At 44.0% G+C, this 20618-nt stretch overlaps 4 protein-coding genes across 4 annotated transcripts in view; 1 reads left to right on the forward strand and 3 right to left on the reverse strand.

Annotated features, from left to right (window-relative positions):
- The window catches only part of LOC126559830 (DNA damage-regulated autophagy modulator protein 1), a 399963-nt gene that overhangs the window by 296783 nt on the left and 82562 nt on the right, over positions 1-20618 (forward strand). The gene's annotated exons all lie outside the window — the stretch shown is intronic.
- Positions 1-20618, reverse strand: part of LOC126560583 (uncharacterized) — a 499122-nt gene that overhangs the window by 185148 nt on the left and 293356 nt on the right. The window lies entirely within an intron of this gene.
- The window catches only part of LOC126560131 (BTB/POZ domain-containing protein KCTD8), a 346716-nt gene that overhangs the window by 182472 nt on the left and 143626 nt on the right, over positions 1-20618 (reverse strand). The window lies entirely within an intron of this gene.
- On the reverse strand, positions 2924-8230 carry LOC126563480 (uncharacterized). Its single transcript, XM_050220128.1, has 2 exons — positions 7350-8230; positions 2924-6596 (listed from the first exon to the last, which is right to left on the reverse strand). Exons 1-2 carry the CDS (start codon positions 8228-8230, stop codon positions 2924-2926), a joined length of 4554 nt encoding a protein of 1517 aa, XP_050076085.1.

Consider the following 20618-nt stretch of genomic DNA (forward strand, 5'->3'; position numbering starts at 1 on the left):
TTATTTCGTGAACTTCACTTAGTGATGCATGGCCGAGAAAAAACAAAAGGCAGAGTGAATCGTTTACGTACGATCGTAGTGTGTGTGGACGTGATTTTATTGTCTTGTTGTCATGGTAAGCGTATGCCAATGTTTTTTTTCTTCCTTTTTTTCGCATACCTGTGCAAATGACAGTTTTACACATTAGTCGATAGGAAGGACATTTTTCAGTCAATTAAATATTAAAGTTTTTTCCCTGCTTATGGACTTACTTTTGTTTGGATATATTACTGTGACTTGGATACGTTAAACATATTCGTGCTTAAAAAGATAATCTATTTAACGCGTTATGATGTAAAATTGGAACCGTTTATACATCTGAATTCCAGCCTCGACACTGATTAGCTTGTTTCACAAAGAACAAATAGGATTTTTATGTATTCCTTACCTACTCCTCTCCAACTACTTTATCCATATAGCAGTCACAAAACTGTCACAAAACTAGCACTAGAGTAGCTTTCCCCCTGGGGACCGGCAACAAATCTCGGCCCAGACAAAATTGTCTCCACGAGAGTTTGAAGTCAACTAAAACGTTGATACCCTTCCTCGTCAGGGCAGCCTACGACAACACCCCAAAAATGGAAACGTCACTACACACTGATAAGGGTTATTTGATGAGCTTCGCCAGCCCCGGGAAATCGAGCCACGGGAACAAATAAAACAAATTCATCGCTTTAAAACTTCATCTTCGCAAAGGAAGGAAGTTGGTGTAGTGCGTGGTAATGGCAAGGGTTTAAAAGGTACTTTCACCCTGCATGCCAATGTTGATTGTCTCTCGGAACACACACACACACACACACACACACACAATTACACTCACTCGCGTTTAAGACGGAATTGAGGCTGCTGTTATTCTTTCAGCTTTTTTTCCCAACCCTTTCTGCGCCGTGTGGAAAAACGCGATCAAGCGAGATGAACACAATTAAAAATCCTCCTCCACAGCTCGGTTTAGACAGTGTAGTCTCAGGACAGCAAAAAAAAAAAAACAAAAAAAGGATAGCAATGGAACGCCATCTCACTGCTGCGACAAACGGAAACAAGTGCGAACGACTCCCTTCGCTGCTATAAAATATAATTAAAATTACAACTAGATAATTTGAATTCAAAACGAGCAAACCTGGAAAATTTCGTCGTCGTTATCGTTTTGTCCTTTCAAGGGGGAACATTCCAGGCGTGCCATCCCTTTTCCTTGTGCCATGGGGTTTTTTTTTATTTTATTTTATTTGTTCTCGTGTATTTTTTGTGGGACGGGAGAGAAAGAAAAACATTCTTTGGTGGAGAATTTTTGGTTCCAAAATCGCTGTCCCTGTTTCGGTGCGTTATCTTTATTTGAGTTTGTGCTTGTGTACACGTTGATGCTTGCCATGTTAGTAGCTAATCCTTTCTACAGCGTGGCGACATCTCACTATGGGGTATGGAATTGTAACTGAGGTGATTTTTTTTGTATTCATTACACTCAGTCTAATATTTTTATAGCAAATAATATTTTTTTATAGCAAAAAAGTTTTCGTATTCCATTCTTTCATCGTTCGATTGGTTACATGAAAACAAAACAAAAAAATGGTCAAAATTATGACAGTGTGCTAGCCAACAGTGCGATGCTCCGCGGAACCACGTGGATGGGCACACGTTTTTCTTTAGCCCAAATAACATCATTCAAAAGAACACCCTTCCAGCATTCAGCGAAGCATCAGAACGAATGAACTTTCTTCATGTTTTGGCCATGCGGAACACAGTCACTTACAAGCCGCTCATCAGCGGCATAAGAAAAAAAGGGTGTAATCAGGAGGTACAGAAGAGAAAGCAGACAGGCACGTAGGGATGGGTAAACGATAGAGGAAAAGGGCAGGGAAGAAATAAAATAAAAATTAAATAGATTAAGATAATATTGTGTGATTGTGTGTCTTTTCGCGGCTCGCTACAGGAAATCGCGCTCCCTGCTTTACTCCTGGTCACGGCACCAACCAAACCGTAGCCCACAATCCAGGCCTAAAGTGCAGCGCATAATTAGGTTCGGTGGCTTTGTTTTTTTCCTGCCTCTCTTTTCAACTGCTTCACTACCGCAATCTCGAACGCAGACGCGAAGATTTTTGCCAACCAAAAACTCCTCTCGGTCTTGATGGTGGATGTTGAATCGGTGCGAAAAGTTGCTCTTTTAAGATGCCCGTCGTTTGCTGGTTTTGCGTGGTGTTGCGGATGCCTCGAGCATTGTCATCTACTGAACGATGACGTTTTTTTAGCAAATTAACCAAAATAAAGGTAAACATTCTTTGGGAGTGGAGACGTTTCGGCTCTCAACCCAATCCGGGCCCAACTCTACCGGAGGCCGGGGAACATTTAAACGGTACACACAGCGTACCGGCGCGAGCGTTTGAAATAATCGTAATAATGAAGATAACCGCCCACCGAACATCTTTAATTGACTTGTTTCCATCCTGTGCCGTTTTTGTTCGTTCGAGAGCTGAGCAGGAGTAAAGGAAATTCGTTGCCATTGATGTCGTAACGGGTAAGTTTTTGTGCGTGGGACAGGAGGCCGTTTTGGGGTATTTTTTTTTACCGAGGATACTACGTCAGATTCGCTTGGTAGGTAATCAGATAAGATTTCAACTATAGTAAAGTGCTCCAATCGATGGTATTCGCCGATTAGGGTCATTTGGTTGCTAACCCTCTGTCCTTTTCGAGTGGACTGTATTAGGAGAAAAAAAGGAGGAATTTCGGAGCAAAAGGAGAACACGTCCGTTCGCTCAGTTCACTACTTGATTTCTATGTATTTCCATGTATGTGTGACATTACTGTTCGTTGCCCAAAACCATTCCCAAAAAACATACCGTTGACACATTATGCCCAGGTGGCATAACATCCTCCCCGGCGTTGAAATAGTATTTCAACTATCAATTTCATCCAACGGCAGCAAGCAGACTTCTGTAACTGCGCGTTTGAACTCCGCTCCATTCGCCGTTCTAACGGTAACGACACGTGTCACACCGTCGTCTCCGGGGTGTGCAGCTACTATCCTTGCAAGCGGCCAGTGTAGTGGTGGTGTATTTTGGTCTGCTAGTAGTACAAGCGATCCCACCTTGATCTCCTTCCGCTTCAGCCATTTCGACCGATTTTGGAGTTCCGGCAAGTACTCGGCAGTCCACCGTCTCCAGAAGTGTTGCAACATAGATTGCACCAACTGCCATCGTGAGAGACGGTTCTCCTTTAGGATGGAGTAGTCGGGTTCTGGAACAGCTTGCATCTCTCGACCTATCAGGAAATGTGCCGGGGTGATTGCAGTGTAGTCGGATGGATCGTCTGAGCTCGGTACTAAGGGTCGAGAATTTAGTACCCCTTCTATTTGTGTAAGGGTCGTGTAGAGCTCCTCGTAGGAAAGTTTTCTGTCACCAACAATACGTTTCATGTGGTGCTTGACCTGCTTCACACCAGCCTCCCAGATACCGCCAAAGTGCGGACTTCGCGGTGGTATGAACGACCAGTCAATACCGTTGTCGGCACAATAGTTGATGATCTTCTTCGTGGTGCACTCTTTCTTGAACATAAGCCAAAGCTCGTGCAGCTCCGTTTTGGCTCCGACAAAGTTGGTTGCATTGTCAGATCGTATCGATTTCGGGTACCCTCGTCGACTGGTAAACCGCCGCAAGCTTGCAAGGAACGCGTCTGTCGTCAAGTCCGAGACCAATTCCAAGTGTATGGCTCGAGTCTGCAGGCATACGAACAGGCACACATAGGCTTTCGTGATCTGCGGCTTGCGAGAGGTCGATGACTTGATGGAGAAAGGACCTGCATAGTCTACACCGGTATCCGAAAAAACGGGGGCTGGCTGGACACGATACGATGGTAAATCACCCATCATTTGCGTTGTCTTAAACGGGTTCGCCTTGAAACAGACGATGCATTTTCGTGTCACCTTACGGATAGTGCTCTTCACGTTCAACGGCCAGTACCGTTGACGTACAACTGCAAGCAGGCCTCTTTGCCCGATGTGCAAGTTGTTAATGTGTAACTGACGAACAAGTGCCTCGGTGACAGGATGCTTAGCCGGCAACAGCATCTGATGCCGACTATCATAGGGTATGATGGCTCGCTTGATTCTTCCACCAACTCGTATGATACCATCATCTGGATCCAAAAACGCCTTTAGTCCATTGAGTCGACAATTTGTATTCGAATCGTCCATTAGAGCGAGGATTTCTTGTTGAAAGGCCTCTCGCTGAACCATTCGTATAATTACGTGTGTCGCTGTACGTAATTCTGTTGCTGTGAGTTGACCTTTTATCACCTCCCCTTTGCGTGACTTGATAAACCTAGCGAGACGCACCAAGTAAGCCATACTCCTAACCATTTTCGTGAAACTTCCCAACTTCTCAAAGATTGGGAAACGCTCAACAGGAACGGTAGTGGCCAACGCCACTCCAGCTCGCATTTCCGGCAGCTCGTTGTCCGGAATTTCCGTATAGTCCGCCTTCTTGACGATGGGTTGTAGTGGCCGAGGCTGCCACCACATCGTAGACTTCATCAACTTCTTCGGTGTGACTCCACGTGAAATCAAATCGGCCGGATTATCGTAAGTGGAAATATAATGCCAAAGGAAAGATAGGCTGAGTTGTTGGATTTCACTTACCCGATTTGATACGTACGTTTGCAACAGGTCAGGGGACTTCTTGAGCCAACACAACACGATTTTTGAATCGCTCCAGAGATGAACAGATTCAAATCTAAGCTCCGTAGCGTCCAGGAACTTCACAACCATTCTAGCAAGTAACAATGCCGCCATCAGTTCCGCTCGAGGGGTCGTGAGGGCCTTCTGCTTCGGATTCCGTTTCTTCGGTAGGATTCGAGATTTGCTGCAGATCAATTGCATCTTGGGCTCCTCATTCGAGAAAGAACCCTGCACGTACAAACAGGCACCATAAGCTTGATCAGATGCGTCGGCGAACCCTTGCAGTTCTAGTTTGAGCACATTCTTCCAGGAAATCCATCTCGGAACTTGAACTTCCCTCAGCGCTGTCATCTCAGTTCGGAAATTTCGCCACTTCTCATTAACTTCGGTAGGAACTGTGTCATCCCAATCTATCCGAAGTTCGCCGACTTCACGTAAAATCAGCTTCGCGTAGGTGATAACTGGCCCAAAAAATCCAAGCGGGTCGAAAATCTTGGCCAGTTGACTCAGGAGCCTTCGCCGAGTCATTTCTTGTGAGTGGTCGAAATCAGGAACAGACACCGAAAACCAATCCTCAAGCGGATTCCATGTAACACCCAAAGTCTTCACTGTCGTCTTGGAGGTGTTGTCTGTAACTTCGAAAGAAGTTCCTCTAAGTTCTTCTGCTACTCCTGCAACGATATCAGGATGATTAGCACACCATTTATGAGCACTGAAACAAGCATTCTTTAGCAGTTTTGTCAAATCTCGTTGAAGTTGGCATGCCTCAGCAAGTGTATCAGCTCCCGTTAACGTATCGTCCATGTATGTTCCCTTGTTAACTACTTCGGCAGCCCTCGGGAGCTCGCCCTGATGATCGTTAGCTGCCTGCTTAAGCGCCATGGTTGCTTGGAACGGGGAAGGTCCCAATCCATAGGTAACAGTGAGCAGCTCTTGTACTGTTAGTGGATCGTTCCGGTTGTACCTCCAAAAGATTCGCTGGTACCTCGTGTCTTCCGGATGGACCCTCACCTGACGAAACATCTTCGGAATGTCCAGTGTGAAAACGTACTGGAACCCTCTAAAACGAAGAAGAATTGCAGTGAGATCGTTTTGGACTGTTGGTCCAGTCATTAAAACGTCGTTGATGGATACACCCGTCGACGTCTTTGCTGATCCATCAAACACGACTCGTAGTTTAGTTGTAGTGCTCGAAGGTCTCAGCACGCAGTGGTGAGGTAGATAGAACACCGACCCTGGGTCCTCGTTTGGTGCTTCCACAATCTCACGCATGTGTCCTAGTTGCTCGTACTCTCGGATGAACTGTGAGTACTGTTCCTTCAGGTCGGGCTGCTTTTCGAGTTTTCGCTCCAGCGCCAGAAATCGTCGCAGTGCCATTTCACGCGAGTCGCCAAGCTCGCGTTTACGTTCGTTGAAAGGGTGTCGGACCACATAACGACCCTCCTTCGTTCGCTCGTGTGTGCGTTGAAAATGTTCCAAACACACCTCGTCGTCCGCCTTCGGAGAAGGGCGGAGCTCGTCGCAGGATTCTACCTTGTAGAAGTTCCTCAGTAGTTCCGTAAGCGGCTCATCATCCGTAGTGTTGCAAAGTGTACGTGCAATGATAGTCGTGTCGCTCCTAATCACACCGCCAGCAATCCAACCTAGTTTCGTATTTTGCAGCACAAGTCGATTGGAACCAAGATCGCATCGGCCATCTTGCATTAGATCCCAGAACGATTCAGCGCCAATTAACATATCGACAGGTCCTCTTCTGTTGAAGGTAGGGTCGGCCAGCACCTGTTCGCTCGAGATAGGCCACTGTGATATATCAAAAGACTTGGACGGAAGCTCACCAGTAATTCGTGGGGTCACTAAGAATTCAATTTCCGCTACGATGTCACCAGCACGAGACCTAATCGTTGTGTGCAGTTTACGGCTTAAACGGGTTTTGTTACCGTTCAAACTATTAGCTATGACGTTAGTGGATTCCATTCTCAAAGAAAGAAGATTAGCAAAGCGTTCAGTAACAAAATTCATTTGTGAAGCCGAATCCAGAATCGCTCGGCACGGGTAAGGAGTATTACGCAAACCGTCTACTAATACCACTGCGGTCGAGAGAACAGTTTGTCTCTCAGGATACATTTCCTTGGTGCATAGAGTTGTCGGTGGTTCAGCAGGCAAGTTTGGATTCTCTGCTAACGCTGTTGGCGCTACACGATCGGGAACATGGCTTGAACGATCTTCATGGAGTAAGCTATGATGCTTCTTGCCGCATCGACGGCAAGAACCTGACCGACATGTGCGGATGCGATGACCATTCGACAGGCAGTTAAAGCAAGCGCCAGATCTTTTCACAACGTCAATCCTTTCGCTAACACTCTTACTCTTAAAACGTTCGCAGTTTCTAAGTTCATGAACCTCACTGCACACTGTACATTTCGCTTGCTGATTGGAATCGCTAACAACCAATGTTTTTGTCACTGTTTTTGGTTTAATAGATTCCGTCGATGATTTCACGCCTATGTCGACCATCTCGGAAATTCTGCACTGTTCTTCCAAAAACTCTACTAATGCGGCGTACGATGAGCACACGTTCTTCTTTTGCTTCGTTTCCCAAGCAACCTGTAACTTCTTGTCCATCTTTCCTGTTATGAGCTTCACTAACATTTGTTCACCAAGACCTTCAACCAAAAGGCTATGATGCTTCAATGCATCAACATTCTTGTTGCAAGTATCGATCACCTTACGCAGATTAGCACCGTTATCTCGACTAAACTTTGTTAAGCCAAAAAGATTGTCAATGTGTTTTTCTATGACCACACGTTTGTCCTCATACCGTTGCGCAAGGATCTTCCATGCGGCTTCATAGTCGTTGTTGTTCACTAACACTTCGTCAATGATACCTGCTGCCTTTCCGACAAGACTGTTCCGGAGATGGAACAGTTTCAGCGCGGGTTCCTCATGCTTGTATCGGTTCATCACAGCGGTGAACATTGCTTTAAATGCGTACCACTTCTCGTACGAACCATCGAATGTTGGTAAGGGAACATTTAACGGTGGCAGATAAGGCGAAAATTCATGCGAGGTCGATGGCACAACTGAAAGAGTTGCTTCACGTTTGGGCACGGCATCAAAACACATACTTAATTTCAACGAAACTTCGTTGAACTTTCTCTCAAAATCGATGTACAGATTGTTCTGCTGTTCGTCTTCTTCTTTTGAGAGGGACAGTTCGTAGATTTTGCTTTGAATTTCGTTGCACTCATTGTACATGTTTGCCAAAGCCTTTTCTTGGAGCTGTAGGAAGCGCACATTTTTTACGTTGGCATTCGGTTGCCCATCACTATCACATAAGGATGCACACACACGACTAAGCTTGTTGCGCACTCCCTCTCGCTGCTTCACCAAAGCTTGTAGTTGGGCCTCCATTTTGTTGGAAACCTTCTTCACTTCTTGCTGTTGCGACTGTGTTGGTATTGTTGAAGGAGTCGTACGTTTTATCGGTGATCGTTTCACTTTCTTTGACCGAGTAAACGGTGATTGCATTGTCTTTACATTCACACACCTTCACTTGTGCCGGTCCACCATTTGCTTTTGGCAAACCCACGCCACGCCAATCACACGTGGTTTTCGCGAATGTTTCAATGTTCTGTTATTGAGCGGATTACCTTCGATCAGCAGAATGCCTTTATCGAGAGGAATGCCGGCGAATCACACTTTCCGAATCACGGTGCTTTGTTTTCCGGATAGTGCTACTCTGTTTGCATAGTAGCAACGCACTGTCACGTCACTAAGATCCGATCGCGGATCTTCCTTAGTCAAGTGGAAAGCCTTGTAGCAGTTTCCAACGCATCACACTTTCCGGATCACGGTACTTTGTTTTCCGGCTAGTGCTACTCCTTTGCATAGTAGCAACGCACTGTCACGTCACTAAGATCCGATCGCGGATCTTCCTTAGTCAAGTGGAAAGCTTTGTAGCAGTTTCCAACGCATCACACTTTCCGAATCACGGTACTTTGTTTTCCGGCTAGTGCTACTCTTTCACAGTAGCGACGCACTGTCACGCCGCTAACACCCGATCGCGGATGTTCCATACACCGATAACACGCGAAACACTACACTGGTTTTCGCATCCGGTTCCGTAGGACCACAATGTCCTTTTCGAGTGGACTGTATTAGGAGAAAAAAGGAGGAATTTCGGAGCAAAAGGAGAACACGTCCGTTCGCTCAGTTCACTACTTGATTTCTATGTATTTCCATGTATGTGTGACATTACTGTTCGTTGCCCAAAACCATTCCCAAAAAACATACCGTTGACACATTATGCCCAGGTGGCATAACACCCTCTTATAAGTGGCTAGAATGAGATTTGATGAGGGGTTTAAGGGTATGAAATATGGGGAAAAGGAGCTTTCTATTTCACCTGATTTGAAGGCTGTAGCAGCAAAAGAAGAAAACCAAAGAAACTAATTTGTAATATTAACACAAATGTCACAAATGACAGGTGACAGTTTGTGTCAGATAGGGAGTTGTTCAAGACCATAAAAGACGCGCTCACATAGCTATAAAATTTCACTAAATGAGACAACAAACGAGCCATCTACGAACTTGAAGATGTTGAATCTCCTTCCGTGTATTGGTTTACCCACGGTTACACTTGTTTTACGTGCTGCAAAAAAATGCACTTTAATTTTATTTTTATGCCAAAAATGTTCCTATTTTAAAAATCAAACTACACTTTTTTCCACCAGCAGCACAAAAGCGTACCTTGACATTTTTATATCAATAAATTGAAACCATTACAAATGGAGGGATTAGTAGCAAACAGAGAGCGAAAAAAAAAAGAAATAAAAAACTGTCTAGTAAACACACAGAAAGACCAAAGAACAAACACGTTGGAAACGGAGAGCATGTGTGGAATGAGAAGAACCGAACAAATGCACAGCAGCAAGGCAGCAACGAGCGCGCGTGTATGTGCCGAGATTGCTAATCTGGAGATTTTTAATTACAACGTTAATCCTTTTCACGAGCTAACCCTGCGGGCTCGTCCGTCCGGTGTATGATATCTCACTCTTTCGTTTGTTCTCTCTATCTCTCGTTCGTTCCGTCTCAGTCTCCTCTATCCTTATCGTGCTCCGTACCGGGGACAGACCATTCGTTAGAACATTATCGCGGTAGTGTTGCTAGGTTTTTTTTTTTTTGGTTGATACTCGATTTCCAGCATCAAACCGTATGCGTTTCTTCTTGCTTCTTTTTTCCCCGAGTGGGTATTTTAGGTCCCGCTTTGCACGATTTGTTTGTTTGTCTTTTGGGATCGTTCTTGCCACATCCACATCCTCCACATATATCATCGCCTGACCACACCTGCCACACGGTCTCTTGTCCAACCCGCATCACACGGAACCAAACCGGAACCCTATTTGATTCAATTTTTACCGTAAATTTGTTGTCAATTTCGATTACAACATCCTCCGACTGCCGGTTCTCCTGTGTCCCGTGTCTATTAAACCCCCTTATAGGGGGAGGAAAATCAAGAAGGATGACACTGGTCATATATCTTTACCGGTTCTGTGGCCACCGGTCATTTGCGCGGGTAGCCGGTGTACAGCGGGTGCATTAATTTATTTTCGCTACCGGCAATGAACGCTTTCGGAAGGGAAAAGTATATTTAAATTTTAAATGATCCGTTCCGGGTTGTACCCGGGGGATGGGATGGTGTACCACCGTGAAACCTTGGAGGATTGAATTTCCACGGTTCTTGGTCAGCGCTAATGACTTTACGCCACTGGCCGTTGATTTTTGCACACTCTTTTACAACTCTTCTCACCTTGTTTTGGCTTTTGGTATGATCGAATACTATTTTCCTGTTCATATCTATCATTTCTGCATTTATTTCTTCATTCGATGCCATTTTTGAATGTTTGAATGATTCAACAATGCATATAAGTGATTTTTAATACGCATCGTGTGTTGTAGATTGTCGCCTAAAAGTATGCAGTCTGTAAAACAAAACACATCAATTGTACTTAGCATGATATGGTATTGTTTTTTTGTCTGTTGGATAACTGTTTATCGAAAGTTTGTGCGGTAAAAGACTCGACAAGTATCCTCCTAGAGCTATTAGTGTACATCACTATGAGATATCAATTTTATAGTATAGTGTATTTTTGGTGTGGTCAACATTGGAGGGCTTCTAGAGTCTTTTATCGTTCGGACCTACGTAGTAGAGATCTTTGGGGCGGCCCGGTGATGTAGGCGACAGCGGAGCCGTTCTTCAAACGGCAGGACCGGGGTTCAAATTCCATCCGGACCGTCCCCCCGTAGTGATAACCAACTACGTGGTGTCGTCAAGTCTAGTAAGCCTTTTCGTAGCCGGCATGACCTTAGAGGTCGTTAAGCCTAGAAGAAGAATAGAGGTCTTTATTAGTCAATTCATCTCACATGTTGGCCAATGATTGTCCAACGATGTGCTCAACTGCTTCTATCAAGAAGGACGTTAGACACTTAGAATCTACACAAGTCGAGAGAAAATGAGCCAAAAGACCACAAAGTTCAAATATTTTTATAATGTGAAAATCCAGGCTTTTGGAATAACTTTTGGAACTTTCGATGCTCTATTGGCGCTTAAGTCGACTGTAACAGAGAAAAAAACTGGTCTGGAGCGTTCACTGTTATTAGTAATAAAGCGTTGACATGGGGTTTGAAACTTAAGAACGAACGCGCAGGACGAAGCGACATCTTATCCAAACCCAGGTGTTAGTGGTCATTACTTCCAGAGACGAGGTTGATGCGAAGACAATATTGTTTTAATATTCTTTGTAAATTATTCATTACAAGCATACAGTGAATTTTGCGATGTAAATCGCCTAAAAGCATGCAATCATCAAAATAAAACTGTTGATTTTTTCCTTATTTAAGTAATGATCTGCTCTGGCTATATGGCCGATTTTTTATTCTGTTAGATTGGCCTCTCGGTATTACTAGACGGCAGTAAATAATTTTATTTAACTGCAATTGAATATGTTGGTACAATGCAGTATTGTCAACGACACTAAATAATGTTAGGGAAAAAAAGTGTCCTAACAGCTTAATTTTTTCTTTAAAGTATTGCATACATTTAGGCACTAGCAACATGCTGTTTAATAAAAAGGGAAACGTAAACAAGCGAGAAACGAGCGAAACCGTATCTGGCACATTGTGATGATGAGTAGCTTCCAAACTTTTCGTCCAAAACAACGCATTGCCGTCAGCATTTTTGATCGCCCAGTTGTTCTGTTTCTCGTCGAAAGGGAAACTCGGTCTTACTCCATGAAGCGAATGCTACGTGACACTCACGGTGGCATGACGTGCATTAAGCAATCGCTCAGTTCGTCTCTGTTTCGGTGAAAGCTGAGCCACGGTTATCACCACCGTGCAGCACGTTTGATGTGCAGCGCGGCTCAAGTGCTGCTAGCTCTAGTTTTATTTTCACCACCACCCTAAGGCTGGGACGGTAATTAAATCACGGACACACATGAAAGCAATGCCGATAGCACGAGCGAGGAATGTTTTGCGCCGGAATGTCACTCGGCTTTGCGGAAGGCGGCCACGGCTGCTAAATGTTGTACGTCCTTGGTGAAATCGCAATTCGCATCGCTTTCCCTGAAACCCTTTCTTCCTGTGCTCGGTGTGTGTGTGTATGTGGGCTTTCACCAGGCACGTGAAAGGAAATTCCTATGAAGCAAGATAACAAAACGAGTAGGGCAAAAGTAGAAAAACAGGCAGTGGTAAGCTGATTCCTAGATGTACGCTAAAGGTGTCCGGAGGTCATCCTAAATCGTCCGTCGGTGTTGCAAAACTTCCCCACACACCCACACACACATACACACACAGACTAAACGCTTTCATTGGCCACTAGAAGGAAGGATAGGGAGGCAGAAAGATGGGGTGCCATGTGTAGGTGTGAGCGCCAAAGGTAATGTGCAACGGGGGAGGAAAAAAGGGGCAGCAAGATAGAGAGCAGGATTGCCTGCTTAAGCACACAACATAAATTACACTAATTACGGTGATAAATTTCCACCACAAACAGGACTCGACTCTCCACCCGAATGCAAAGGTGAGCACTACGCTCAGGAAAAAGAACGGTCCGTGAAAGAATGGTAGAGAACAGGGGAACAGAAGCGAGGGGGAAGGCGAGTTTGGGAGAGGAAATCTAGCTGTCGCTTATCCGCAGTGTCGGCCGGTTTGCGCCTGGCAGCTATGCAAACACGCACACAAAACCGGATGGGTCATCATTTTCCCAATTTGTAGCCCGCTTTCCCATTTTCCGTTTCTCTCACTCACAAGATCTCACATGTGTATGTGTGTGTATGTGTGCGAGTGAGCGAGAGTGAATGTGTTTTCTAAGCCTATAAATTCCACACCATCGAAGGCAATTTTACAGCCAAACACTCGTTTCATTACTCCGCACCCGGTGCTATGGCATTTGCCTAACTTTAGGCGCACATGTAGCATTTTCGATTGCTCCGGTTGCTGTTGTGAGAAGATTCCGGTTTTGCGATAATTAAAGATAATCGATTGCACGATTTACTACCACCACTCTGTTCACCCTTCTCTTCACCTCTCCTCCTCTTCCTCACAACGTTTGATTCCTTTCGATTTACCGTCAAAACGGTTTGCCAAACCGAATAATGCATTGCAGCTCTGCAGCATGGAAATGTTTACAAGCAGCTAGCAGTTTCCGCCACACGTTGTGTATGTGTGTGTGAGTATGTGGATAGCCACGTTTTGCTACCAAGTTGCACCAGCACTGCACCAGACTGCGTATGGTAATGCGAAGCTTTGCGAAAACTGAGGGATTTTGGGAGGGAATATACAATTTGATTTCATTGAAACTGTTTAAACAGATCGTTCGAAAGGCCAAAGAGACACCTTCATCGATGGTGGGTGAAATGGGGTAGGTTTCGAGAGTGATGAGAGTAAATATTTGTCCAGCAGCGAACTGACAAAACGGCAAATCGTGAACCAGAGCCGAGCCCCTCCGGTCACACTTAATCGATGTACGGACGGTGGCAGGATGCGAACATTTAGGCGCATTATTTTACCCACGTTCTGGTGGCGATGGCAATCGAGACCAGATTTGCTTCTCCCCACCCTCGGAAACGAAGGATTTATGTATCGAAATCCTTCAAATCGATCGTAGTGCGTGTTGTAGGGATTTTTCTTACCGCTTCTAGATGCATCTCCCTTAGCAACGGGTTATAACTTGGTCCATTTTACAAAAACACGTGAGCGTTGAGCATGGAATTACCACACCGGTGTAGAGTGAAACCCTTTTGTGGTGCCAACAGGAACAGGTGAGCTAGAACTTTGGTGAAATTTACGATTTTAATTAAAAAACTTTCTTCTTCACTCCTTTGCATCCTTCGCTCCGCTCTACCGAAGAAAATCCAGGGGTTTCCAATGGTGGGAGTTATTTGCGAGCCAAGTGAAGTGCATCTGGTGAGTTTCTTATCCTGCGTCAGAGGACGTTCGAAGAAGTCCGACCATGCAGTTGCCAAGGTAGCAAGGCAGCTTCTTGGTTAGAATTTAGCCAACAATTTGAACTCTACAGAAGCTATGCACCGTGAATGGCAGAAAGGAACCGGACAGGTTAACGGGGAATCTAAAATGGTTATAGACATTCTTAGAATTACTTCTTCCCAACAACCCCGAAGAAGCTTGTTGCTGTACCGGGCCTTCGTTACCTTCCCCTGGGTTAGCCCTGGGTGGACATTTCCTTGACCATAGCGACACATCAAACAGGCAATCGAGCATGCATACGGTACACGTGCCGAGCGTCCTTCTACATCCTTCCACCGAAGGTATTTCGCAATGGATTAGTTTGCGTACATGTTACTGGGGAGTTTTTTTTCTTGGTTCTCTTTCCTATTCACTTCACCAATCTTCCCTTTTATCCGTATCCTTGGTGAGCGTGAGGGGTTTTTTTTTTGCTTGTACGAAGTCCAAAATGAAGATATAGAAAAAAATGACCGCCCAAAGGGAAGAATGAATCGGAATTATGTATGTTTATTGTCCCGGTGACAGCCCGAAATGGACTCAATCAAATTAAATATTAACCGTCTTCAATTTGTCGCTTCCTTCGGCTTGCCCATCCCCATTCCAGCGATGTGCTTATCAAGGTCCGATCGGTTGCCGGTCCGGATGCTGGATTTAGGTAAGGTTGGATTTTATTTTACATTCGGGACAAGTTTTTCTCTCTCTCTCTCTCTCGCTCTCTTTCTGCATCCTATCCAACTGACCGACAGCATACATACGCTCGACGGGTACCGGATGTGTGGTGTGTTGGAAATGGAATTGATATTTAAGTATTTTGTTGCAATTTTATTACATTCAAATATTGCTGCCATTCCCGAGGACGAATTCAATCCTTACCTGAAGAGTGCGTTCTGTGCGGGAAAAGGTAGTGCGGGTGATGGAAAATATTTTATTCATCTTCTACAGCCAATTGTGTAAACCTGTGCGGACATTACTAGCTTTCAAGGGAATTGAGGAAGAACCGAAACAAAAACCGGTTCCAAGCGACCCCTAAAGTTAGGCAATATCAAATTCAATAGCAGCTTTATAAGACTATTTGCTTTGAAATGTTGAATCGTTCGTTATCTCTGTGTGAGTGGCGTAATTTACTATGTTTGTATATGTGTGTATGTTTATTTAGAGGTGTTATAATTAACGAACGGGTGACATTGTTATTAGCAATGCAAATTAGTCGCTTCTCGCGCTTAATACACGAGATGCGTTTGGCATATTGCGTTGATACGCCTTACATCTTGAATTGCTAACGGTTAACCCTCCTATTTAAAACACACAGTAGCCCTTCCTCTAATTTCTTCTTCTTGGCTTAACAAGCTCAAAGGTCGCGCTGGCCATTTAATGGTTTACTAGACTTTTTGATACCACGAAGTTGGATAGTTAGTCCTCACTTCGGGAGAACGGTTCAAATCCGTATGGGATTTGAACCGTGGTCCTGGTTCCGGTGGTTAATTTCTTATATTGTGTATAAGATTTGTATCCAAATGTTATGTTTCAATATAATTTTATAGTACTTCATTTCCTCGTACTTTCACGCAACGCTACTTTTAAAAAAAGGCGTTTTGCCTTAAAATAGGCACAAAGCAAAATTGCTTTTTAAAAACGGGCGTGAAGGCTTCAACTTTAATCATATATAACCTACCGACCGAGGGGCTTCCCGGTGGTGGATGCAACAGTGGCGCCGGTCTTCACACGGCAGGACTGGGGTTTTCAAATCCCATCCGTCCTCTTTCCACGTAGTGATACTGACTATCCATCAACGTGGTATCAGCAAGTCCAATAAGTCATTAGATGGTCAGCATGACCTTTGAGCTTGTTAAGCCAAGAAGAACCTACCGAAGCGTTATTAAGACTAAATTTTTGGTCTGCCCTGAAAAAACTATAAAGTGTATGTGATATGTGGTGCATTTTGCATACACTCAGGCGTGTATCATACAGCGCTACAAAAAATTTTTCAAATGGGAGCCTTGTCGACTCTTTTATCTCCTTTCTTCGTAGTTTAGGCTGCTATGCGCGTTGCATACTTTTAGTCGCAAAATCAAAACAAATCAAATCGATCGAGAACATATTTTCGTAGCATTTTATCCTACAGTGGTGTGTCTTTAACGACATTCCAACTCATCTTAACGATGGCTCGGTAGCAGCGAGAGTGAATCACATTATCATAATTTTATAATTGGCAACCCAACAGTGAAAGAAAACCCTTCTTCTTCTATTTGCGGCTTCATTCCGCACGGTAAGAAAACCCTTTTTCACCCCTTTTCTATGGTGGTTGACTCAACGGGCTATAAATCAAGATTATGCATCCCGTGCCTGTACGGTGGCGTAGAAATTGAAGGGCGAGAAAACGGCATATTAATACAAAACCCATCTTGTGAATGGGCTACGAAAAAAAAAGGAAAGTCTTTTGCTTCACATTCATCGGTAACATATGAATAAAAATCGCTTTTTCCTGTGTTTCTAGGGTAGAGGAAATGCTTTCGATTCATTCGCGTTTTAAGATGCGATTACCTTTGCCCGAAAGGGCGCACGTGGAAAATTTAAAATTTACCCACTTTACGTGGCATTAAAGAAGAAAAAAGCCTGGTCAATGGAAAAAGATTAGAAAAGATTGTTTGTGGTGTGAAAAATGGGGGAAAACATCCAAACCAGCTGAAAAGAAAAAACCATATGAAAATACAAAAACAGCCATATCTTAGGACAAAAAAAAAACTCATTTTCCATCGACCTTTTTACTCCGTTTCTCGTAAAAGGAAAAACTCTTCACCTGGAACAGCACAACTTTGCGAGGAATATCGGCAAAGGAAATAAACGATATTACGGTTCGGTAAAATAGGAAATTAGTGTTCCCCGAAAATCATACCCCCTAACCCGTAATGGTAGCACATTTTTGCACATCGAACCCAAGGGGGAAAAAAATGCAGCCAGGTGGGGAGGGCTAAACAACAGGCAAACAAATTTCAATGATGAAGTGTCGATATGGGAAAAATCGCGAAAAAGGAAATGATGGTACTCGGTCGATTTGGTCGGGGGTTTTGCTTTGCGTTAATGTTTTCCAGATAAGAAAAAAAAAAAAACGCCGCATTGGGTGGCGACTAATGTTGCTCTTTTGCTTCCTTCGCGTTTCCTACATTCATTCAAATTTGCCCTTCTATCGTCCCCCCCCCCCCTTTCACAAGGGAGGCTGTCGTGTTGAACTCCGGGAGGTTTTTTTTTATTATTTTCTTACACCATTAGCGTACCGCAAGATAAGCGATGTAAAAAGCGTTAACGCACATTTCCCATCCCAACCATTTCTCTCGCCCGTATGACAGGTTTTCTTTTGCTCTTCCTTCCCTGAAGGTCTGGTTTGTGTCAAATGGGCCCGAATGATGACGATGACTCGATATTTATTTTTTAGTTATTTTTAAAACGGAAAGTTAAGGGCACGAGAAAAATTGATGATTCTATCGGAACGATCCTAACGCAGTGATATATTTTAATCCAAGGACAAGCTGCTTTCTTGAATGTGTGTGTTTGTGTGTGACCTGATTTTTTTTAAATATGCCTCTTGATCGTTGATAATTTACTGATTATCTCGTTAGCATATTTTACACCACAAAAATGGTCTCAACTAGCTGCTGGAATCGTGAGTTTTATCCTTTATCCTCTGCTTAGTAACGCCTGATAACGTGTGGCTTTAAAACAAGTCTCTTGTAACACTTTTGAGGATCAAATCTACCACCTATAATGTAAGATAGTTAAGGAAAACAACCATCAACCCTCCATATTCATCGACTCTTTGCAACATCATTATTTTGAAATTCAATAGATTAAATCATTATCTAAACGCGTATGTTTATTCTATCCCACTCCTATTCTTCTGTTTTCCTTGCCTCAAGTATGAGTGGTTCGTTGTTTTCGATGAAGGAAGATTAAAGGAACACGCACGCACTCTGTCCCAGCAAAACCTCGCTCCTAAACCGGCAGACAAACACCCACACAAAGGAGCGTTTTAAAACTAGGTAAAATGAGACGAGAAGCGTTAAACGTGTTCGAGTGCAGCACGAGTGCAACCTGAAACCCTTTTTTATGACCGAATGGAGCGTTTACGCACCAAAAATCTGAAGCCTTCTAATTTTAACTAGACGTAAACGAATGGCTGGACCCAGCTGGCGTGGTTCGTTTGGCTGAGAGGTAATTAAGCTATTAAGAAGCTCGTTTTGTAGTGCTGGTTGCATACTTTCTTACAAAAAATGGGAACAAAAAATATGCACTAAAATTGAAATTGTTCTCAAGTCTATTCACGCACAATACAATTTAAAATGATAAATTAAGAAAATATTCATAAACCCGCCTGAAGCTATGCTACTCACAATACATAGTGTAATTATAATCCCAAGCAGCGAACACAGTTCATATAACGTATTTTATACATACGCCTGAACTTATGCTTTCCTTAATGCAAAAAGTTCTCTTACGTTAAAACGTCATACAACCGCCCTGAAGTATGCTATCCGCAATGTAAAATAGTCACATTTAAGCACACTCGTTTTTCGAGCACAATATGTCCATTGGGTAGCCTGTTTTATTTTTGTTTTTGGTGACTCCCTTCTATGCAAACACCTTTACCGATGTTTTGTGCGTCCGTACTGCCCCTCTCCTCCCCTGTCTCTTCTTCCGCTCCTTTAAACTCCTTTTTTGCCTCACACAAACGGGTTGAGTGAAATTTATCTGCATGAAATCCTACGTCCGCTACGAGGCTGCGAAGGGAGGACTTGTTTTCACTCCATTTAATTTCCAACATCTCAACCTCAACAGGCAGAGCCTAGGCCAAAGAGATGCCAGTAACAGCTTTCAATACGGCGGGTCGTCGCCTTTCGTCATCGTTAGGCCTAAGCTCATTATGGAGCGTGTTGCAGGTGTGGGTTGCAAAGAGAGATGAGTGTGTCTCTCTTGCCTGCCACACACAGAAGCGAAAACGGATATGGGCCCCACAGAGCCTTGTTGAGGGCGTTCCACGGATGGCTAAGTAAGTTAAGCCTTTCGCTTTGATATTATTGAATTATGTACGTGCGAGTGATCACACTGTATGTGTGTTTGTGTGTGGCCTTCTTCTTCTTGGCTGTATCGTGTGCCACTTGCAAAACGGGCTACGTCTGATCGTTATCCGTTTACGTTAAACTGAGTCGGAAGAGAAAATAAGGATAGTGGAGGGAGAGACACAGGGAGAACGACTCTTCCGTAAGGACGTCCAGTGGTGGATGCAACACCGTTTGCATCGTCGAGTAAGGAACCATACCCCTGGACCCGGCATGATGTGACGCATCTCGAATGCACCGATGCACTCGACTGCTCGACGATTGCGAATCTCCTCCTGCAAAAGTCCTGCAGTACATTGTACCGGTGACCGGGTATGGTTGTATCTTTACCTTTTCGGTGCAAATGGTGAGGTGATGAGGAGAAGTGAAAATGAATGCTTCACGCTCGATTAGCGCTCAATGGAGAGTGGTCTGTGTTTAGCTTAACTAGTTGATTTGCACCGCTGCATAATGCACTGCCACAAGAAGCTGTATAATTTAATAAATCAACGAGTGAGTGTGTGTGCGTGTATGGGGGCTAATTTTGTTCTACAATAAGTTCTCAAACTCCAACCACATAGAAACACACAGGAAGCGTAGCAGAAGAAGATCAAAAGCGTCCCCGGATAAGCCGGTGTGTCGTTACGGTTGACAGGCAGCGTTACGGTTGCGTTACATCAAGCGTTACGGTCGTTCGTATCGTATTCGGGGTTGCATTTCAAAAAATGGTTTGAAATTAGCACACTTTTCCTAGCACAATGAATCAACAAGCATCGTGCGGGCTTCTATTCAACTGGCATTCAGGGGTTTTTTAAAAAGAAAAGCAATAAAAAAAATGATCAGGAAAAAAAAATAACGATGAAATGCTGTTTGCATACCTTTAATGGCAGAAGTGTCAAACACACAGAGAAACCATGTAATAAATGTACATCAGCTAAAGTTGATTGATTACAAAATTGATTGAAAAAAATCTTTGTATAATGGTTTGCAGGATCTTCTTCTTCCTCCTTTTATTCTTTTTAAACTTCTTAGTCTGGTCAGGATTGAGTACATTGTGGCATGGACAGATTATCAATCCGTTACCAGAAAACTGGGCCCAGAGATGCATTACTTAGATGTAGGGCGCATCTACCATCACCGGCAGGATCGAATACGTCTGGTGCAGCCAACAAGCTCTCTATGAGGCCAAAGTGCACGATCCTGGTGGAGTATGGAGCATCTTCATCACGTGCTCCAACCATCAGATCCTTCTGACGTTGCGTCCAGCAACAGAGCCTCTCTTGGTTCGCGTTTCGGATATCGCA

The sequence above is a fragment of the Anopheles maculipalpis genome, chromosome X, assembly GCF_943734695.1.
Source record: "Anopheles maculipalpis chromosome X, idAnoMacuDA_375_x, whole genome shotgun sequence".
NCBI classification, from domain to species: domain Eukaryota; kingdom Metazoa; phylum Arthropoda; class Insecta; order Diptera; family Culicidae; genus Anopheles; species Anopheles maculipalpis.

Coding starts and splice junctions, on each gene's coding strand:
- LOC126563480 (XM_050220128.1), bottom strand. CDS start 8,230: ATGCAATCACCGTTTACTCGGTCAAAGAAAGTGAAACGATCACCGATA. Junction 6,597..7,349: donor GAAGGTCTTGGTGAACAAAT/GTTAGTGAAGCT, acceptor CACAACGATTAG/GTCTCGTGCTGGTGACATCG.